The sequence below is a fragment of the Mytilus edulis genome, chromosome 6, assembly GCF_963676685.1.
Source record: "Mytilus edulis chromosome 6, xbMytEdul2.2, whole genome shotgun sequence".
NCBI lineage: Eukaryota > Metazoa > Mollusca > Bivalvia > Mytilida > Mytilidae > Mytilus > Mytilus edulis.
The window spans coordinates 47,297,847-47,314,560 of record NC_092349.1 but is presented as its reverse complement, the minus strand read 5'-3'; the positions used below and the strand labels follow the sequence as shown (position 1 = coordinate 47,314,560).

Below are 16,714 nucleotides of genomic sequence, written 5' to 3'. Positions count from 1 at the left end.
CATGTATATAAAAAATGAAATACAAAGAACTGGAGTTTTCGCTAAATAGCTAATAGCTTCGATTATTTTTCATGAATTTTGTTATAAATTAAATGTTTAATATTTTTTCATTTCATGATACTCTTGATTTTCATTTGAACACAAAAATCCGACTGCACTTTTTAAACTATTTGGCTAATAGCAAATAAAATTATCATAGATACCCGGATTGAAATTGTCTTCGCCAGACGCACGTTTCGTCTACAACAGACTTGGGGTAATTGTAATTGTAATCGTTAATCAGCTGTAATTGATTATAATTTTTCAAGTAATCAGTGTAATCATTAATCAGCCAAAAATTTGATTACATGTAATTTAATTTAATCAATTACTTCTCAAAATACCCTGTAATCATGATTACTTTTTGATTACATTCTGATTACAATGAAAAAAATCTAAAATTGTGTTTTTGGTCATCAAATGAACCTCTTTGTTATTCATATTTGATAAATTTTAAACATGATAAAAATGGTTTGGTTACTTTAAACATGTCTACTTCAGTAAAAAAAATAAACTGTTACAGTATTGAAAAGTCACCATTAGCCTTAGCAGAGACATATAATACAATTATTTACCTTCAATCTTGGTAAGAGATATTGTACATACAGGTATATTAATTGTTTTATAATAATCTTCATAATTATATTTGATAATAACTGTTATATATTCAAGTAATACTTTTCTTGAAACCTGAATTATAATCTTTTGTTAATTTTTGTCAACTTTGAATAGACAGGTAGGAGACTAATTAAGGTTTGTTTTTATTGCAATTACCAATTGAGTATAGCTGTAGGGAAATATATATGACAAAAGATAAATCAGACATGAAAATTTATCTAATTAGCACAAACTAAATTAAAAGTTGGACAAATATGTTGTTTAAATTTTTTTGTATTTGGCCTGGCCATGTAAAATGTAATGATTTTTAGCATGTTTAGTACTAACATAGTGTTTACAATTTAATTAAACATTTCTATTAAAATTTAACATACTTTTAACTGGTAACTTTATTTAATCCATATTTAAACTTCCATAAACTGCAACTTGGAATACATATAAATTATGAAAGAGGTCAGAAGACAAACAAAAAAACTCTTGATTATGATATATCTTTATTAAATTTAATTCAAAATAATTCAGAGATCATTGGTGATAAAGTGTAATGTAAAAATATGTAGTGAAATTTGGTGTTTATTTAAATAGATGAAGTTTAATTTGATGTTTATTTAAATAGATGAAGTTTAATTTGAAGTTATCATTTTATAATTGAACCAAAATGAAATACTTCCTCAAAAATGCTAAAGTTATATTGAACGTTTATTCATTCACATCATTCAAAATGTTTTGTTTTTAAATTCATTGTAATCAGATGTAATCATGATTACTTTGCTAATGTAATCATTAATTTAATCAGATACTTTCAGAAATGATGTAATCATTAATTTAATTTAATCGTACAAATGACAAAGTAATTGTAATTTAATCAATTACATTGAAAGTAATCAGACCCATCTCTGGTCTACAAACGACTCATTTATGTCATCAGGGAAGCAAAATTAAAAGAATCCAAATGAAGCGGATTTAAATTAATTTTAGTTAAAAACAAAGTTACCGTAAGGCCATCAACAATGAGAAAATCCCATAACTGTATAGTCATCTATAAAAGACACCTACATTACAAAATGTGAAGCAATGACAAACATGACAAAATAGTAATCGAAAAACAAATATGACAAAAATCCATCAACCACACCCCCTGAATAGCAGGCTCCTGAATTGAGACAGAGTGACAATTTAAATCTGACAGATTTTAAACATGTTCGTGAATGCCCCATAACCCACCTTCGAGTATACTCTAGTAACAAATCCACGTATAATTTAACATGCCTTTCGTAAAAGGGTATTCCCATTAGTTTTATAAACTTCTTATTTTGGTTAAGTTGATCATGCAGGGAAGTTGACCTTTCATGTTTTAGCACATGGTAGCTTACATATTGCTGCACAAAAGAAAAATCGTACATAGAAAAAACTGAGATCCAAAAAAAGGTCTAAACATGCCTACCTTTTACCTGGCTATACTAGATTCCTCAAAATATTTGCACAAGCACGTATATATAGGTTATGAATCCTTGCTTTGCATACTTGAGATTTATCATTAAATACACAACATATTAAGATAAAAACTATTTATATTTAGATTTTACCTTCAAGTTGATATTTTGTTTTATATGGACAGCTGACGGACACACACTTTAGTGTAAACAAATTGAAAGTTAATACACCCTGCACATAGTTTATAAAATGACATCCATGTCACCGGTGGAAATGTACGCCTGTATTATTAATATATATGCTTATATAATTTATTTTTTCAACTATATCAAAATAAATGTGCACGTATAAATACTGGTATCTAAATATAAAATAAAAATATATGGTACCAGTGACAATGTCACAACTCTCCACCTGAGACCTACTGACGTAGAAGGTCACCGTACGACCTTCAAATGCATGTCTTTATCGGTACCGTATACTACCAATTTTGTCACTTTTTTCAACATGTCCATACATAAATAAACCGTTTAATGTTTTAAATCACTTCGGACACCATGCATACGTCTTGTCAATACTTATGTTTTGTGATTCCATTAGATTTTGCTTTTCATAAACTGCTTATGACGTCTTTACACTTAATCCGTTGGATGTGTATCGATTGATATTTAAATCTTCAAAAACATGGTCTCTTCATTAGGTAAAACTTAGTTATTTACTAAATTCTTCTTACTGTATGTATCTTTCTTAAATATGTACTTTGAAACTGACAATACTAGACATTTAAGATTGAAGTCGAGTGCACCCACATTTATAGCGGGATTCGAACTCACATACCCAGTGTTAACTAGCTAGTGATGTAGTAACTACTTAGAACATTCGGCAACCGAGGCACCTCAAGTGAAAAGTGTTCTTATTTAAATGTTATGCTGTTAAACCACTGTCCCAGTTAGGGTAATGCTCGGGGCTAAAAATATGAACCAGATGCTCCGCAGGGCGTAGCTTTATACGACCGCAGAGGTTGAACCCTGAACGGTTGGGGCAAGTATGGACACAACATTCAAGCTGGATTCAACTCTAAATTTGGATTGTGATTAAATAGTTGACACAGCATAGGTTTCTGACACAGAATGAATGTGTTCTAATGAACTTAAAATTTTTGTTTTCTCTTAGAGCAATTCACTATGCTGTTGAATATTAATCCTCTCAAAAAAATGTTTGAAGAAATTTTCTTTTTTATTTATGAAATTTCAAATGAGAAAAATTGAACCCAATTTTTTTAATCACATCCCCCTTTCCCTTATTCCAAAACTAATCTCAATTAAAATTTCTAATGGAGTTTGCAACAATAACTACTCATTTAAATACATCATAAAATATTAAGATGTAAAAAAACTGCTTGTTATCACTTAATGGTAAAGATTATTTTAATTTATCAGTTGGTAGTAAAAAGTGAATATACATTGTATATTGTATATAACAAAGATTTAAGTTGATTCTGGACAAAGAAAGATAACTCCAATTAAAAAAAAATCTTGCTATTGCACAATATTTTGCAATTAGATCTTTCTTGCTTACTATTCTGGACAAAGAAAGATAACTCTAATTAAAAAAAAAATTGCTATTTCACAATATTGTGCAATTAGATATTTCTTGCCATTGCGCAATACTGTGCAATTGAAAAGACTTGCTATAGCACAATACTTAATATAATAATTTTAGATCCTGATTTGGACCAACTTGAAAACTGGGCCCATAATAAAAAATCTAAGTACATTTTTGGATTCAGCATATCAAAGAACCCCAAGATTTCAATTTTTGTTAAAATCAGACTAAGTTTAATTTTGGACACTTTGGACTTTAGTGTAGACCAATTTGAAAACAGGACCAAAAATGAAGAATCTACATACACAGTTAGATTTGGTATATCAAAGAACCCCATTTATTCAATTTTTGATGAAATCAAACAAAGTTTAATTTTGGACCCTGATTAGGACCAACTTGAAAACTGGGCCAATAATCAAGAATCTAAGTACATTTTTAGATTCAGCATATCAAAGAACCTAACTGATTCATTTTTTGTCAAAATCAAACTAAGTTAATGTTGGACCCTTTGGACCTTAATGTAGACCAATTTGAAAACGGGACCAAAAGTTAAGAATCTACATACACAGTCATGACAGTTAGATTCGGCATATCAAAGAACCCCAATTATTCAATTTTGATGAAATCAAACAAAGTTTAATTTTGGACCCTTTGGGCCCCTTATTATGTTGGGACCAAAACTCCCAAAATCAATACCAACCTTCCTTTTATGGTCATAAACCTTGTGTTTAAATTTCATAGATTTCTATTTACTTATACTAACGTTATGGTGCGAAAACAAAAAAAATGCTTATTTGGGTCCCTTTTTGGCCCCTAATTCCTAAACTGTTGGGACCTCAACTCCCAAAATCAATACCAACCTTCCTTTTGTAGTCATTAACATTGTGTTTAAATTTCATTGATTTCTATTTACTTAAACTAAAGTTATTGTGCGAAAACCAAGAATAATGCTTATTTGGGCCCTTTTTTGGCCCCTAATTCCTAAACTGTTGAAACCAAAACTCCCAAAATCAATCCCAACCGTTCTTTTGTGGTCATAAACCTTGTGTCAAAATTTCATAGATTTCGATTAAGTTAAACTAAAGTTATAGTGCGAAAACCAAGAAAATGCTTATTTGGGCCCTTTTTGGCCCCTAATTCCTAAAATGTTGGGACCAAAACTCCAAAAATCAATACCAACCTTCCTTTTGTGGTCATAAACCTTGTGTTAAAATTTCATATATTTCCATTCACTTTTACTAAAGTTAGAGTGCGAAAACTAAAAGTATTCGGACGACGACGCAGACGACGACGCCAACGTGATAGCAATATACGACGAAAAATTTTTCAAATTTTGCGGTCGTATAAAAATAAGAAAAAATGTCTATCCACTTAGCAGCACCACATGACGTAGATTTAAGCAGCAATATCTTACCGTACAATCTTCAAAAATTAACAGAACCCATACCATATTAATCAAAGTTTTGCAAAAAATGAAACGACAAAGACAGTTATGATGAGAAAGAATCGTTGTACTGTAAATTAGAAACAGTTAGAGGACATGGATTCAGCTTATAATGATGTCACATCTGTAGTGATAACGATAACTGGTTGGATCTCCTGTTGCAGTACGTGTCTGATCAACCTTTGAAATGAAAGGCTTAAGCCTTTCAAAAAGTTATAAGAAATATCCAAACTTTTAGTGTAAGAATGATACATACAGGCTTCGTGTAAAAGACCTATTATGGTTTACTTTTATAAATTACAATTTTAAATAAACAAAATGCAAAGTATTGTCCTTAGTTGGGCCCTTTTGACCAATGGGTAAGACAAGTAGGTATGTTTGAACCTTTGGCTGTGTTTGGCCAATAGATGTGATAAGTGGCCAGAAATCAACTACTTATACAAAAGAAGATGTGGTATGATTGCCATTGTGACAACTCCACAACAGAACAATGACACAGAAATTAACAACTATAGGTCACCGTAAGTTCTTAAACAATGAGCAAAGCACATACCGCATAGTCAGCTATAAAATTACCCCCCCCCCCCCCAAAAAAAACAAACCAAACTATTAACCCCTACCCCTTTTTTGCAAAAAACAATATATTTAAAGAAATATTCTTTTTCATTTTATGAAATTTGAAATTAGAACCCCCCCCCCCCACCCCCCCTCTATTCCTCATTCCCTCAACATATGGTCATAATCTCAATTCGAGTTTCGATTGGAGTTTCCTCAATTACCAATTTAAATACATCATAAAAGTCTTATAATAGAAAATGACATACATAATCATGACTAAAAGTTAATATTTCTCTAATCCAACCATACATACAAAACATTGTACTTTAAATGTAAAATTGAGAATGGAAATGGGAAATGTGTCAAAGAGACAACAACAGAAGGTCCCAAATAGGTCTTCAATGCAGCAAGAAATTCCCGCAACAGAGGCGTCCTTCAGCTGATTTTTGATTACCTCCCCTACACTTCTTTTAAATTGTCCATTAATCACTTTTTTTCCTAATTCCTAAACGGTTTGAGCCATATAACCACATTATGTCAATCCTAACCATCCCTTTGTGGTATGAAAACTTAATTTCAGAAAGACTCATTCACGGTTCCATAAGTTATTGTCTGGAAACTAGAAATATGCTTATTTGGACCCCCTTTTGGCCACTAATTCCTAAACTGTCAGTATCACAATCCCATAAAACAATCCAAATCCTTCCTTTTGTGGTTATAAACCTTTCGTTTAAATTCGTAGATTTCTATTTACTTATACTAAAGATATTGTCTGGAAACCAAATATCTTGGGACAACAACAAGGATGACGACATGATACCAATATATGAGTGCAAAATATTTTGCAGTTGTATAGAAACAATCATATATCAGTGTATTATTTCCATCACAGAAGAGTGTGGTTCATCTGCTTTTTGTCACTGTGTTTAACCTTGTTTATAAGTGTCCTTAATTGCTACGGCCAGTATATAAATAACTCTCATCAGAGATATAATGGCTAGTATATATATGCTGTTACAAAACTTTGTCAAAAATATTTTCAGAGAAAAGCATAAGCAACATTTCTAATTCAATTCCCTTGTTACTTTAATGCTACTGCCAGTTTATAAAACTATTAATTTAACTATGGAGATTGGATAAATATGACAATTTACCAGCAACTATGTAAGACTCTGTTTCTCTTATATCATTATGATCAACAAATAGATTTATATCTTTTGATAGCCACAAATCCCCTTCGAGTGCCTTCCACATTGCACAAAATTGTCAATGACATTTACACCAGTTAGCATATTGAGATTCCTTCAGTGAGCTGATACAGGTTATGACCCTTATACTCATCCAATCATCTTCTGGGATGGCAACCACACTTTGATGAACTTTTTTAAAACAATGGGTTTGGAAAGGGTTAAAATGCAAAAGAATTAGAGAAAACAGCATATATTTTTGATTAGAATACTGATTTATTTATTATCATGCATATCATTTTTTTGTAGATTGGAGATAAATTAGATTTTCATGAAAATTCGATTTCCTGGTTTTTCCACCCTAGTTTGAATACACCTTATCGCTATTTGTCCGCCATTACTGGATATCACACAGGTTCCCGTAAAACTTTGACGTCATAAAACAAAATATATGACGCCACAATGGAAAAGTGATTGTTGTTGACGTCAAAAGTTCAAGCGTCCGGGTCAGCCGGGATTAGCAATAAGGTGTATACTAGCCTATTGAAAATTTGAAATTAGTTGAACTTTTGAAATTTGTTGAATATTCAAATGTAACTAACGCATAATATAACTGTTTGGTCTATTTTGCAAATTTAATAACACAGGGGGAAACCTTAGCTTCATTTTTGTAGTGCTAAGGGACCTTGTTCACAACCAGTAGTGTAAAAAAATATTTGAAATTATTTTTTTTTTAAATCTATGAACATTTGTATACCAAAACGTTAATCCACAGTAGTTTGAGTGGTTTCTGCTAAACTTAATACAAACAAATTTTAAAATGACATGTTTTTTAATAAAAATTTCTATGAACTGTCGTCTGCTTCTGGTGGAGGAAGTTGACGTTCAAATAAAATCACCATCTCACAATGTTTAGTATAAGGGAACAAATCAACGGGAATAGCTTTCACTGGCTTGTATGGCATTCCTTTTGTCTTCTTGGAAGGATTTTTCATCAAACTGAAATCATATCAAACTCAACTGTAACAAACATTAGCTTCATTCTTTAAAAAGGTAAACAGTTATTAGCCTAGTTGCTAATTACTAATTACATTAATATCTGTTACATATATGAATTGTTATGGATTTTGTTGTTCAATGAAACCAGAAATACATTTACCTGATGAACTACATTGCAGGTGTTAAATTTTGCTCTTTTGGAAGTTAAAGTAAGATTTCATTGCTTGTACAATATATTTTAAGGACATTTATGTCATCAGTTGAATTTCAATATTATCAGATTATTACATAGCATTTTTCATATCGCCTGTATTATCAGCCCTAGGTTCAATATCAGCCCAAGAGCTGCATGGCTCGAGGGCTGATAATACAGGCGATATGAAAGATGACATGTAATGATCTTTTTATCATATGCTTCAACAATGGAGAAAAAAACAGATTCATATATTGATCATTTTACGTGGTTCCCAAATAGAACTTCAAAGAGTGAAAAGTTCACGGACATTGGACCCGAACTTTAGTGCATTCCATATGAAATGTTTCTATCATATGCCTTAACAAAGAAGAAAATATTTTCATATGAACGAATCGACAAAAAAAAAAATTCAACAATATACATAATGAACACTCAATCTATTTTAAAGTAACTTTCTAAATTATGTTTGAAACTTTAAAAAAAAAATGCATTTATTTATTATATTTTACACACTATACTTTCCAGTATCCAAATAATTGTACACTACTTTGTATCTTTTTTTTCACCAAAAACATAGCATTGTGATGTGTATTTCATGGAATTTGCCGAGTATCACTGGAATGCCATGCGATACCATCACGGAAAGGCATGTGATAACAATCGAAGCTAGTGATAAACTTTTCCTATCAGCCCGCTAAGCACCAATTCAAAAAAATTGGAATTTACATTAATTTAATGCTATTATTATACAGTAAAAATCAGATGTTGTTTTGTCTAAGTATATGATAATAAGAAAAGATATAACAATGTCTTTCTGAGGATAAGGGAAATCATAAAAAAACAACATAAGTTACTTACTATACAAAGTTATTAGTTGCTGATTTAGGACTACATGACACATATATTAATTTGGTCAAAACTGGACATTTTCTGATTGCATGAATGACTTTAGGATCTACAATTAAAAAAGAAATAAACATAAATATCTGCAATTAAATGAAAAATCAAATCAAAGTGTAATAGCTCGTAAAGATAGTTTTTATCTTAAGTACATAAAAGTAAACAAACATTTTTGTGACTTCAAGTTTTCAATTTTTTTCAACTTTAAATGAATAAATAAATAAATAAATAAATTATTTTATTAAAGTGTCACGTATTGATTAACAGCTGAACAATATACAGTAAAACTTATACAATAATCAAAATAATCAACTGTCACCCAGCCAAACAAATCAACTTATGAGACACTGTAAAAATATATTACAAAGTTATAAACATGTTTACTTATAAAAATTGCATTGAGCTGTTTCATCTATATTTTTTTTTAAATACTGGCTAAAAAAACAAAATTGCAGGTTTAAAATAAAAATAAAAAAAAAAAAATAAAAAAAAAGGAAATATTAAAAATCATGAAATTGACAGAGCATTTCCATAATTAAATTTATAGACTTGTCATTATTGTCATTAAATAGCTGAAGGTGTTGCCAGTGTATATTTTAAACATTTTCTCGCATTTATTAAGCAAACTGTGCCAACTTCCTTAATGGTTTATGGTAGCAGCAATAAGTGTAGATTGAATGTAAGCCCCAGTTCTTGAAACTAAGTATATGTTAAAATTTGTCCCAATTTTATTTTCTTAATTGCAATTAAAGTTATTATTATTTATTTAATTACCAATCCAAAAAGCAATTTTACAAATCAATCATTCAATGAGCTAATTAATCACTAAATGAAACATCATCTAATATTCCTTTTTAATGATGTCCAGGAATATATAAAACTTAAGTTAAAATAAATAGATACATATAAACTGTTCATCATATGGCATGAACGTAAACAACTGGTTTTCCATGTTACAGTGTGACATTTAACAAAGAGAAACACCAAGACTGTTAAAATCATTCTATTTTTATTCTCATTTTTTTTCTGTTAGCTGTGAATATTGAACATTTCAGAGTATGCTTTAACCCCTTTTTCAAGGATTGTTACAGAAATAAATGTTTGAGTGGAGACATTTTAGCATCAACCCTATAATGCATAAAAATATTATTGATAATTTCCAATATTTGTTCAGGGCTCCTTTATACAATCAACAAATTTCAATAGAAGTGCCTCTAAACATTATGCAATCAACAAATTTCAATAGAAGTGCCTCTAAACATTCAAGAATTGAATGCTTCTTTTTGTAACTTCATTGGGGTGTAAAAGCGTGACCGAAGTACATTTTGTATGAAGCACAAAAACGCTTTATTCTAAAAATTGCTTGGTCAAGCTTTTACAACCTTATGAAGTTACTAAAAGAAGCATTCAATTATTATAATTACATTTTTCGCTATGATCATGAAAATACCATTACTTTCAAGTTTTTTTCTTTTATTTACCTGTGCACTTTATTGTAAAAGCACATGTCATCATGAATGTTACAATTAATGTAATTATTTCAGGAATAGACTTAAAAATAATTTCCTTAAAAACTTACTTCATGTTTAAATCAATAAATAAAAAAGATTTTCCTATACTTTGAATTTGACAAAAGATGCTATTTATCAAATTGTTTCTTCAAACAGATTAAATTTATAAGTGTTTCTCGTTTCTCGTTTTTTTATATAGATTAGACCTCTGGTTTTCCTGTTTGAATGGTAATAAAAGCAATTTTGGGGCCCTTTATAGCATGTTGTTCGGTGTGAGCCAAGGCTCCTGTTGAAAGTCGTACCTTGACCTCTAATGGTTTACTTGTATAAATTGTTATTTGGATGGAGAGTTGTCTCATTGGCACTCATACCACACCTTCCTATATCTATATAAAGTATTTGCATTTAACAGCTATTCAACAATTCTGAAAATAATTTGATAATCATAAATCACTATTTAAAACAACATAATTATGGCAGATATAAGGTAAGACATTTGATGTTGCAGGCGCGGATTCATGGAGGGAACAATCAATGCATTTGAATGGGAACATGTAGTTGGAACACCCCCCTCTTTGTCCTGGGTTAGGACCCCCCTTTTTTCAAATGGCTGGATCCAGCCCTGATTATGTTTGCATTAATAGTACATTAGGATTTTTCTTTGGTGCTTCTATCCTTTGAGGTTGACTGTTGTTCTAAACTCATAAGAAACAATATATCCCCATTAAAGAAAGTTAAATGTATTTATAGTATAAACATTTGACATTTTTTTTTTATAAAAGTATGATGCCTATTTCAGTGCCCAAAAACAATCACTATAATTACGGTATGCTTTGGATCTGAAGTTTAAGGTCTTGACCTTAGGTCAAATTCTGACTTACGTATGCCTGCTCGTGGTGGATCCAATATGGCTACCACATCTTTTGTATGTAATGATTTCATGACACGTGTAATCAAATCTTCAGCTTTCCCACATTGATATCTACAATTATATATACCTACAAACAGAAATAATTAATTTATTTTAAGAGATTTTTTGTTCACTTAGTTTATTACATTGAATAATTAGGAGGCAACAAGATCATTTTGAGATTATGTCTATTGAAAAGTTGGAATTTATGTTCACTATAGGTATCATAAAAATACTGATTCAAAATGTATTCATTTATTGAAATTTCAATTATTAAATGTGTGCATGAAGTTAAAACAAAATATGGATTATTTCCCTTTGGTTAAAACTTGGGCTTTGTTAACAAAAAAAATACCCAAATTCTAAATTATGATTTTTACATTAAAAAATAACTTAATTATAACAAAATTACCACATTAAGGAAAATATCTATTTGAGTAAAGAGTATCATAGTATTTATTCAGTATATGAATATCAAGTTGATATGTCGAATCAAACCAACAAATAATAAAACATTTAGCATTTGAAAGTTAATCCAACATAAAACCTTATCATGCTTATTGGAACCATATAGCTGGAGACATGATGAATTGGATTTAAAAATATGCAGACATAAACTATGAAAAGATTTATGGATTATTTATTCCACATGATGTGCCATTTAAGATCCATACCATTTAATTTTGCATTCTGCTTTGCATCTTCAACAGCTTGTTCACATAACTCTATCCCAATAACTTGATCAACTTTCTACAATATATAAACAAATTACTATCATCTTCAACAGCTTGTTCACATAACTCTATCCCAATAACTTGATCAACTTTCTACAATCTATAAATAAATCAGTATCATCTTCAACAGCTTGTTCACATAACTCTATCTCAATAACTTGATCTACTTTCTACAATATATAAATATTAAATAAGTATCATCTTCAACAGCTAGTTCATATATAGATATTTTTCGAATCAATGATATGCTTTTTGTTCAAACATTTAGCATCTGCATTGTAAATTCAAGAAAGTTTGCAACGTTTTTATTGCATAATGATCAATTTCTAAGGGTAAGTCTCTAAATAGAAACTCATTTTAATATGTGGTATTATTTGTATGTAGAATTTCCTTAATTGTTATTTCATAATTGTTATTGCTTAATTGACCTAACAGGTAATTGCAATTATTCACTTAAAATTTCTATCCATTGTCCAAAATTACAATAATCAAAACATTCTAAATTTACAGTTACATGCTTTCATTAATGTCACAATATAATATTAATCTTACATTTGCCATTGAAATTCCAATAGTACCAGTCCCGCAGCAAATATCTAAAACAGTTGTGGTTGGAGAAACATTGCACCAATCAGCAACCTGACTGTATAGAACCTCTGCTCCTAATGTATTTACTGAAATATAAAATGATCTCAATTTTGTAATGGTTAGGTAAACAATTATTTTTATAACTATGTATTCATTATATATTATTCCCGGATAATTTTTTGTTATTTTTGTAGTAATTGGACTATGAACAATTCAAGTAATCAACAAAGAATAAAAAGGCTAGTAGACTTTGAAAAAACAACAAAATCAAAAATCCACACAAGAAAATCAACATAAATAGGTAAAATCAATGAAAACATTAAAATTTATATAAACAAACAAATTCATGTAAAAAGAAAAAATCACAAAAATACAGACCTCCAAAATTCAAAAAGGAAAGTCCCAAATCAAAAGGCAAAATCAAAAGTTCAAACACATCAAACGAATGTATAACAACTGTCATATTCCTGACTTGGTACAGGTATTTTCTTATGTAGAAAATGGTGGATTGAACTTGGGTTTTATAGCTAGCTAAACCTCTCACTTGTATGACAGTCGCATCAAATTCCATAAAATTAAATACTCAGAAAATACAGAAAATATTGTTTTTCAAGAGGATTTTCATTGATCTCCTGATTTGCCCTAACAAGAAATTCAATACCTTGTGAAAGCATAACTACCTGTACCTGAAGTCAGCATGCTATTAGAAGACCATAAATGTGATTTAAACATACCTTGAAAGAACGCATCTGGTGAAACTCTAAATTTTAAATCAAACAATTTCTCTTCAATGTACTGCAAAATAGAACATAACATTAAATTGATAGATGCTTATAGAAATGTGTTTTTTTATATTCTATAAATAGTGCATGTGTAATGAAAATCATTTGAAAAGTACTATACTGTAAACATGTATATTTTTGCTGGTTGTTTTTTTTTTCTTTTCTCTATCAATGCATTATCGTTTTAGGTGTAGGTCAAATCTACACATCTGATAAGAATTTTGCACTTTAAATCATATTGTTGATTTGTACAAACAATTCATGAGAACATTTTTTCAAGCATTTAAAATGTGTTTGTCAAGTCCTATTGTTTAAGGTATCTGGGTCAGTATGCACAATTGATTTCCCATATCATTTTCTTCTGTAGCTCAGTCCATATTGTAAACTTGGATATGTATGACGACTCATTCTCAAGCTGAGACATTTTCACATATCTGGTTAAATTTTCAGTGTGATTCACTTTTCCTTAAATAAGCATATAGCCCAAAATTCTTTTGTGATATGGCTCCTTGTGGTAAAAAAAATCCTTTTTACACACAATATGTTCTTGAAAATTTAATACTTTGTATATGTTTAATTACTCCATAGTTTTTACACATTTATTCTATGGTCCTCTGCTTTCCAAATCAACACAAATGGTTAAGCTCAGTTAGATGTTAAAAATAGAAACATGTCCAATATCACTACACAGAGATTTTTTGTTTATGCACAACTTTGTGTTCCTCTATTTGAGTAGCATTAGGAATATTGACCCATCAGAGAAAAGTGTGATGAAAACTATTATTAGACAGACAGATGGATGGTCCCTTTTTGACGTAGATGTTGCTAAGTTGTAAAACTTTAGTCTGATCCGTTTGTCATTTTGAATTTGAACAATAAAATATGATTGAACGCAACTAGCAATTGGGCAGATGTATAAACAACGAGAATGCAACATTAAGCCTACCTCCTTAAGTGGTGTATAACTATAATAATAATATTAATGTCAAGACTTTTTGAAAATAATTATATCTGATTATAGTCATTTCGTACCCTAACCATTTTGTACCCCCCATTTCGTATCCTGGCAAAAACCATTTCGTATCCTGACCATTTCGTACCTTGACCATTTCGTACCTCATGGAATATTATTATGTATGCCATTTCGTACCTCATGGAATATTATTATCTATGCCATTTCGTACCTCATGGAATATTATTATGTATGCTATTTCGTACCTCATAGAAGATTATTATGTATGCCATTTCGTACCTCATGGAAGATTATTATGTATGCCATTTTGACCTCATTGAAGATTATTATGTATGCCATTTTGACCTCATTGAAGAATATTATGTAATACCATTTTGACCTCATTGAAGATTATTATGTAATACCATTTTGACCTCATTGAAGATTATTATGTATGCCATTTTGACCTCATTGAAGATTATTATGTAATACCATTTTGACCTCATTGAAGATTATTATGTATGCCATTTTGAACCTCATGGAAGATTTCTATGTAATACCATTTTGACCTCATTGAAGATTATTATGTATGCCATTTTGAACCTCATGGAAGATTTCTATGTAATACCATTTTGACCTCATTGAAGATTATTATGTATGCCATTTTGAACCTCATGGAAGATTTCTATGTAATACCATTTTGACCTCATTGAAGATTATTATGTAATACCATTTTGAACCTCATGGAAGATTTCTATGTAATACCATTTTGACCTCATTGAAGATTATTATGTATGCCATTTCATATTTATATGTTAAGTGTCTTTTTTGAAAACTGTTTCATAGACTTATACTCCACATGCCCTTAATGAACAATTACTCAATCACGAATAATAAAAAACAAGAATGTGTCCATAGTACACGAATGCCCCACTCGCACTATTATTTTCTAAGTTCAGTGGACCGTGAAATTGGGGTCAAAACTTTAATTTGGAATTAAAATTAGAAAGATCATATCATAGGGAACATGCGTACTAAGTTTCAAGTTGATGTAACTTTAACTTCATCAAAAACTACCTTGACCAAAAACTTTAACCTGAACTTCGCATTATCATTTTTTATGTTCAGTGGACCATGAAATTGGGGTCAAAACTATAATTTGGCATTAAAATTAGAAAGATCATATCATGGGAAACAAGTGTACTAAGTTTCAAGTTGATTGGACTTCAACTTTTTCAAAAACTACCTTGACCAAAAACATTAACCTGAAGCGGACAGACGAACGGTGGCACAGACGGACGAACGGAGGCACAGACCAGAAAACATAATGCCCCTCTACTATCTTAGGTGGGGCATAAAAACAGACTTAAAGTGTAATTATAAATATTGAAGTTTTCAAGTGCTGCTTAATCAAAAAAATCATCGGTCTTTATAAAATTGTTATGTCTAGATGCATAATTTTATTTAATATGTTATATTTTAAATAACATAACAATATGATACGAAATAGCTAACATGTATCAAGTCAATGAGGTACGAAATGGTAGATGCATTTGGTCTATAGGGTACAAAATGGATATTATCGTGTGCGAAATGTTGAACATTGGGTACAAAATAGTAAATTTGGGTACGAAATGGTCAAGGTACGAAATGACTTGCTTCCATTATATCCATGTCAAATTTATACCTTACTACCAATAACATGTTCATACTCAGCTTCATGGGAACCAGTTTGTCTGTAAAAATAAACATAAAAAAGTTTAAAACATATAACCAACATGCATTTTTCACATTTGCTTGTATGAGGGTCTGAATTGGGGTATTCTAAAATACTTTAGGTCTTTTTTCCCCTTTTTTATAATTTTTGCCCACCATTCTCTATCCTTTATTTTTAAGCACCCAATTATTCTTTATTCTTTTTTTACTCTACTTTTCTCTGTACTTAAGTGCCAATCTGCCTAAGAATCAGGCAGTGGTGAAAACATGACAAACAAAAACCCACTCAAGTTGACATTAATTTATGTTCAAATTGTATAATGGTGCACGAATTTAACATTTGTTTCCTTTTCTTGTTCTGGTAATTCAAGATATAATTTGGTTGAAATGCACTAGAAAATAAAAATTAAGGGGAGCTAACTCCATTATTTGCTATCATTCTAACCAAAAGTTATCTGAAGATTTCTCGAATTACCAGACACGCAGAAACAAAAGATCTGCCATTTCTAACTCAGGATAAGGGTAACTTCAAAATAGGATG

General features: G+C 30.2%; 1 protein-coding gene across 2 annotated transcripts in view; it reads right to left on the bottom strand.

Moving 5' to 3' along the window:
• Positions 1-7,698: 7,698 nt before the first annotated feature.
• Positions 7,699-16,714, bottom strand: part of LOC139527790 (tRNA (uracil-5-)-methyltransferase homolog A-like) — a 45,462-nt gene continuing 36,446 nt past the window's right edge. For both annotated transcript variants that reach the window (XM_071323469.1, XM_071323468.1), the window contains exons 16-22: positions 16,145-16,193; positions 13,458-13,518; positions 12,688-12,809; positions 12,076-12,151; positions 11,373-11,489; positions 8,939-9,035; positions 7,699-7,884 (exon numbers count right to left, since the gene is read on the bottom strand). In XM_071323469.1, coding sequence (XP_071179570.1) covers positions 7,731-7,884; positions 8,939-9,035; positions 11,373-11,489; positions 12,076-12,151; positions 12,688-12,809; positions 13,458-13,518; positions 16,145-16,193 — 676 coding nt within the window. In that variant the 3' untranslated portion in view covers positions 7,699-7,730. The remainder of the gene's footprint in view (positions 7,885-8,938; positions 9,036-11,372; positions 11,490-12,075; positions 12,152-12,687; positions 12,810-13,457; positions 13,519-16,144; positions 16,194-16,714) is intronic.